This window comes from Prunus dulcis, unplaced genomic scaffold, assembly GCF_902201215.1.
Source record: "Prunus dulcis unplaced genomic scaffold, ALMONDv2, whole genome shotgun sequence".
NCBI lineage: Eukaryota > Viridiplantae > Streptophyta > Magnoliopsida > Rosales > Rosaceae > Prunus > Prunus dulcis.
The window spans coordinates 20135-25248 of record NW_023010147.1 but is presented as its reverse complement, the minus strand read 5'-3'; the positions used below and the strand labels follow the sequence as shown (position 1 = coordinate 25248).

Here is a 5114-nt window from a genome sequence, read left to right as displayed (position 1 = left end):
TCCGGCTGATGCTTGTGAGGAATACGATTGACGCTTATGAAGATTGCGACCTCCAAGGCCTGCGAGGAAGGAATTGACGGTATTAATGGAATTGACGGATCTAGAGTATGGGTACGCCTAGGTGGAGAGAATTTCAATTATGAGATATTCTTAAACTAAAATAAAGGGAGTTCGGTGTATGACAGATTTATATTCAGTATATGATTGATACGGGTATTAGGAAGAACTGCGTATGACTTGATCCCTCAGTAAAGGTACGTAGGCAGCTTAATGTTGCAAGGTGCAGCCACGAGTTGGAGTGTTTGAGATTTCTAATGTACTATTGATATTTTGAAAGTTGAAATGAGTTTTATCAGCATATTGACTTATTTGATTTTGTTGGGGCCTGAGGCCAGAATGATATGATGCTTAATTGCTTGAATATAATTTAATGTATACTGAACGATTGGGATATATATAAATGTTTGATGACAAGTGGAAACTTTTGGGAAACGAGCAAACTACAGGGGAGACTCTGCTGAATTTTCGGCAGAAGTCTAGCTGATAGAATAATTGGTTTCTATTTAGAAGGGCAATTTAATCATTTGTGCCCGGCATTCACCATGTGTCAGACATGCATAGGGTTCGGCCGGATTCCAAAGTGGAATTTGGGTTAGATCCTGTCATTAATGGAGATAACGGCTTCGGGTAAAGTGGAACACGAAATTACGGTCAAGGGGTTAAGTGGGCACCTTCACTTTTGGGGATAAAGTGAGATTTGACCGAAGTTTCAGGAGGCACTATAGTAAATGAGCCTAATTTTAAATTCCAGCTTTAAGAATTCTTTAGTACTTTTAAATTTCCTTATCACCATCAAGGAATTTGTGTCTAAGTGTTTTTAATTTTAGTAACCTCACATTGAAAATTTGATGCAATGTGGTTCCGTAATTGTACCCTTAAGACATGTTTGTTGATGCGTTTTCAATATTGGCTAACATGAGGTTTTGCACCCTGAACTATACCATAATTCTCAATTTACACCCGGGTTTTTTGTTTTGCTTAAATTAAGGATTTGAAATTGTTTGAATAGCCAATTTCGGGCATGTTGTCAAATTTTGAATGATTTCATTCATTTCAACGTTAGTTTTCCCACATGATATGTGTGGGAGCAAATATTTTCGTCTTCGCCTGCTTTGTGAATATAAAGATTGTTTTGCTTCAGACTATCATGAGATGCCTGGATTGCCATGGGGTTTAGTAGAACATGAACTGAAAATGAAGGATAGGTTCAAACCTTTCCAATAACCACCACGGCAGTTCTTTGCCGAGGTACAACTGCAAGTCAAGCAAGGAATTGAACGGCTTCTTAAAGTTGGTTCATCCGTACCACCCGGTACGTTGAGTGGTTGGCCAACATTGTGCCAGTATTGAAGAAAACCGGAGCTCTCAAGGTTTATATAGACTATAGAAACCTGAATCATACGACTCCAAAGGACGAATAGGCTATGCCCATGGTCGACCTCTTGGTCGATGGAGTTGCAAAGCATGAACTCTTATCCTTTATGGATGGCCACGCCAGGTACAATCAGATCTTTATCGCCTAAAGTGAAGTCCACAAAATGGCATTTAGATGTCCAGGCACTATCGGGGCATATGAATGGGTGGTCATGCCTTTCGGCCTTAAGAACACCGGTGCAACGTACCAACGAGCCATGAATCTCATCTTCCATGACTTGATCGGGTGAATGATTGAGCTTTATATTGACGACGTAGTTTGTTACCAAGGCCGACCATGTGGGACATGTTCGGCAAGCATTTCAGTGAATGCGAACTCGCAGCCTGAAAATGAACCCTAAGAAATGCACTTTTGGCATCATAGTAGGGAACTTTCTTGCCTTCTTGGTTCAGCAACAAGGGATTGAGGTGGACAAGAATAAAGCCAAAGCCATCATGGCCGCATCCCTACCAAGAACTAAGAAAGAGCTCCAATCCTTCGTTAGAAAGGTCAACTTTCTAAGGCGTTTTATATCCAACTTGGCAAGCAAGATTTGGCCATTATCCCCTTTGCTCAGATAAAGGGACATGAACGAGTTCGTTTGGAAGGCCGAGCTTCAAATGGCGTTTGACGAAATCAAGCAATGCTTGTCCCAGCCACCAGTTCTTATGCCACCGAAGAGAGGAAAACTTTAAGGCTCTACGTCTCAGCCTCAAGAAACTCCATCGGCTGTTTGCTGGCCCAAAACAACTAGCCTCAGTGAGAACAAGTCGTGCATTATCTAAGCCGAACCCTCAATGCGGCCGAGCTCAACTATTCACTAATAAAGAAATTGTGCCTAGCGCTCTATTTTGCAGTCACTAAGCTACACCATTATATGCTTCTCTCGGTCGTTCAAGTCATCTCTAAGATCGATCTCATCAAATACATGCTGACATGGCCGATCATTTGCTGCCGAATTGGGAAATGGACTATGGCCTTGTTCAAGTTCACATTTCAATATGTTGCCCAGAAGTCGGTTAAAGATCAAGCCTAGACTTGTCATTCGTGTCGTGTTATCAGTGTTCATGTCATGTTCGTGTCAACCCTTTTTTCTTAATGGGTTGATACGACACGATACAATAAGAAAACGGGTGGAAAATATCACATGACACGACCTTCAATATTACATTGATAAAATATCAATTACTCATCAATACCTTCAATAAGGCTTTCCACAGTAGCACTCTCTTCCTCCATAGCTAAGCATTGAAAACCCAAAAGTTACAAAACATTCACATAATGAAAAAAACAGAAAGTAAAACACTAGTTTTAAGTTATATAAAATTTACCTCCCTTGCCAAAAAGCCAATCTCGAGTACACAACAAAGCTTGAACAATTTCAAGCAATAATGAACTATGGTATTGATCTAGTACTCTACCACCAATACTAAAAGTGGATTCCAATGCAACCGTAGAAATAGGAATTGTTAACACATCACGAGCTAGATTTGAAAGTATCGGATAATGAAAATGCTCCATTTGTCACCAAGAAAGAACATCTATGTCTTGCTTTCTATCTAGTCTTTCCTCATCCAAATACTTATGCAATTCATTTTTCCTACTTGTACTTGGACCATTTTTGTAATTATTATCAAAATCCTACATCATACAAAATGAAACATTCAAATATTAGAATTATGCATCATTGTAATATATAATATGCAACAATAAATATAAAAAAATAAATAAATTTAGGTTACCTACAAAATATGGTGTCTCCATCTTCCGCATGACTAGCCGTCTCATTCATTCCATAATTTGAAGTAACAAGATGAGATAAACTTTTCGAGTACACATCAAAAAGAGATGTCAATGTGTCTCTAACATATTTGAACTCTTCAGAATCCTTACCCTGAAGCTTGGTATAAGCCCACTCTACAAAATGCAACTTCTAATGAGGATCCAAAATAATTGCAATTGCAAGAATTAAACTGTACTATGACCAATACTTCTCAAACTTCATGTTCATATTAGTTCCCATCTTGTTCATGAAACCATCATTATCTTCCATGGCTGCCTTGATTTGGTGTTGTATTATGAACACCTTAGGGAAGAATAAATTTGATGTGGGGTACTTTGTCCCAGAAAATAAGCATGTAACATCATAAAAGTACCCCAAAAACTTGGAAATCTTCTCTACTTTAATCCACTCTTGAGGAGAAGGACAACTACTAAAATTGGAATCAAGCAATCCTAAATTAATAAAAGCATGACGATAGAAAAGTGCACTCTCAAGCTTGGTATAAGTTGAGTTCCATCTAGTAGGGACATCTTGTCTTAATCCTCTCTTACTACCCATTATCCCTACTTGTGCAACACACTCATAGAACTTTTGTTTCCTCCCCTCAGAACCCTTTATACATTTGATGCACTCACGAATCTTTATCACTGAAGAATCAATTTCCTTATGTCCATCTTGGACTATCAAGTTTAAAATGTGAGCACAACAACGCACATGAAAAAACTTGCCACTCATCAACATAAGACCTCTAAAGTTCAATTGATTCGTCAAAATCTCAACAAAAGAAGTATTTGTAGAAGCATTATCCAAAGTAATAGAAAACAACTTCTTCTCAATCCCCCACTCAGTTATTAATGCATTGATTTTTTCAGATATTGCAACACCAGAATGTGGAGGAGGCATATGACAAAAATTTGTAATTCTTTGTGCAATCTCCAATCTTGGTCAACAAAGTGAGCAGTAAGAGCAAGATACCCATTAGTACATACAAAGGTCCATAAATCTGAAGTTAAACAAATTCTTCCCTGAATTGAGCTTAACAAACTATGAAGTTTTTGTCTTTCATTTTAAACGTCCTCAACACACATGCCTTAACAGTATTTCTACATGGACGCTTAATATCAGGAGAGACATATGCAAACAAAGCCCTAATTCCCTCATACTCAACAAAACTAAAGGCAAATTATGCTTGATGGTCGCCTCTATTAACAAGGCACGAAATTTCACATAATCAAATTGCGGGGAATGCAATCCTGAAGATGACATAAGTAATTGCTTCACATCACCGTGAGGCTTCTTAATGCAATTTTTAGCATGATTCAACAAATTTCCCGTCCCATACCTTCTATCACACACATATACAATCCCAAGCAGGAGATCTTAGTCTACGCTTACTCACATTGGCTTTAACCTTTTTCTTTGTAGGGCTTAACTCTTTCTCTTCTATATTTTCAGTACTTGTTGCATCAATACGCATTGAAATGTCAACTGATTCCTCATCATTAATATCAATAGTAATGGCATTGGTAGAGCTATTTTCTGTAACATCCATCCCCTTCAAAAAGAAAAACAAAGCGATACGGATATTATTAGACACAACAATAGAACCAACACAACTAATATGAGAACCAACAGCAGGTAGTATAAGAAGTCCAAACTCATAGAATTATCAATAAAATGCAAAAATAAAAGAGCTAAGACAAATTTTTGGTCTTTTGAAAAGAAAAACGAAACAATATCAATTTTCAAAGCTTGTAAATAATCTAACAGACCTTAGTTTAATCTTAAACCAATCAAATAGACCTTAGTTTAATTTAACAGATTCAGTTTATGCTAAATGCCTGATAATATAATCAT

At 37.6% G+C, this 5114-nt stretch overlaps 1 protein-coding gene across 1 annotated transcript; it reads right to left on the bottom strand.

Annotated features, from left to right (window-relative positions):
- Window positions 1-2659: 2659 nt before the first annotated feature.
- LOC117613024 (zinc finger BED domain-containing protein RICESLEEPER 2-like) lies at window positions 2660-4809 on the bottom strand. The gene is made up of 6 exons (XM_034341668.1): window positions 4620-4809; window positions 3512-3937; window positions 3255-3391; window positions 3003-3115; window positions 2806-2903; window positions 2660-2715 (listed from the first exon to the last, which is right to left on the bottom strand). Exons 1-6 carry the CDS (start codon window positions 4807-4809, stop codon window positions 2660-2662), a joined length of 1020 nt encoding a protein of 339 aa, XP_034197559.1.
- Window positions 4810-5114: the final 305 nt, after the last annotated feature.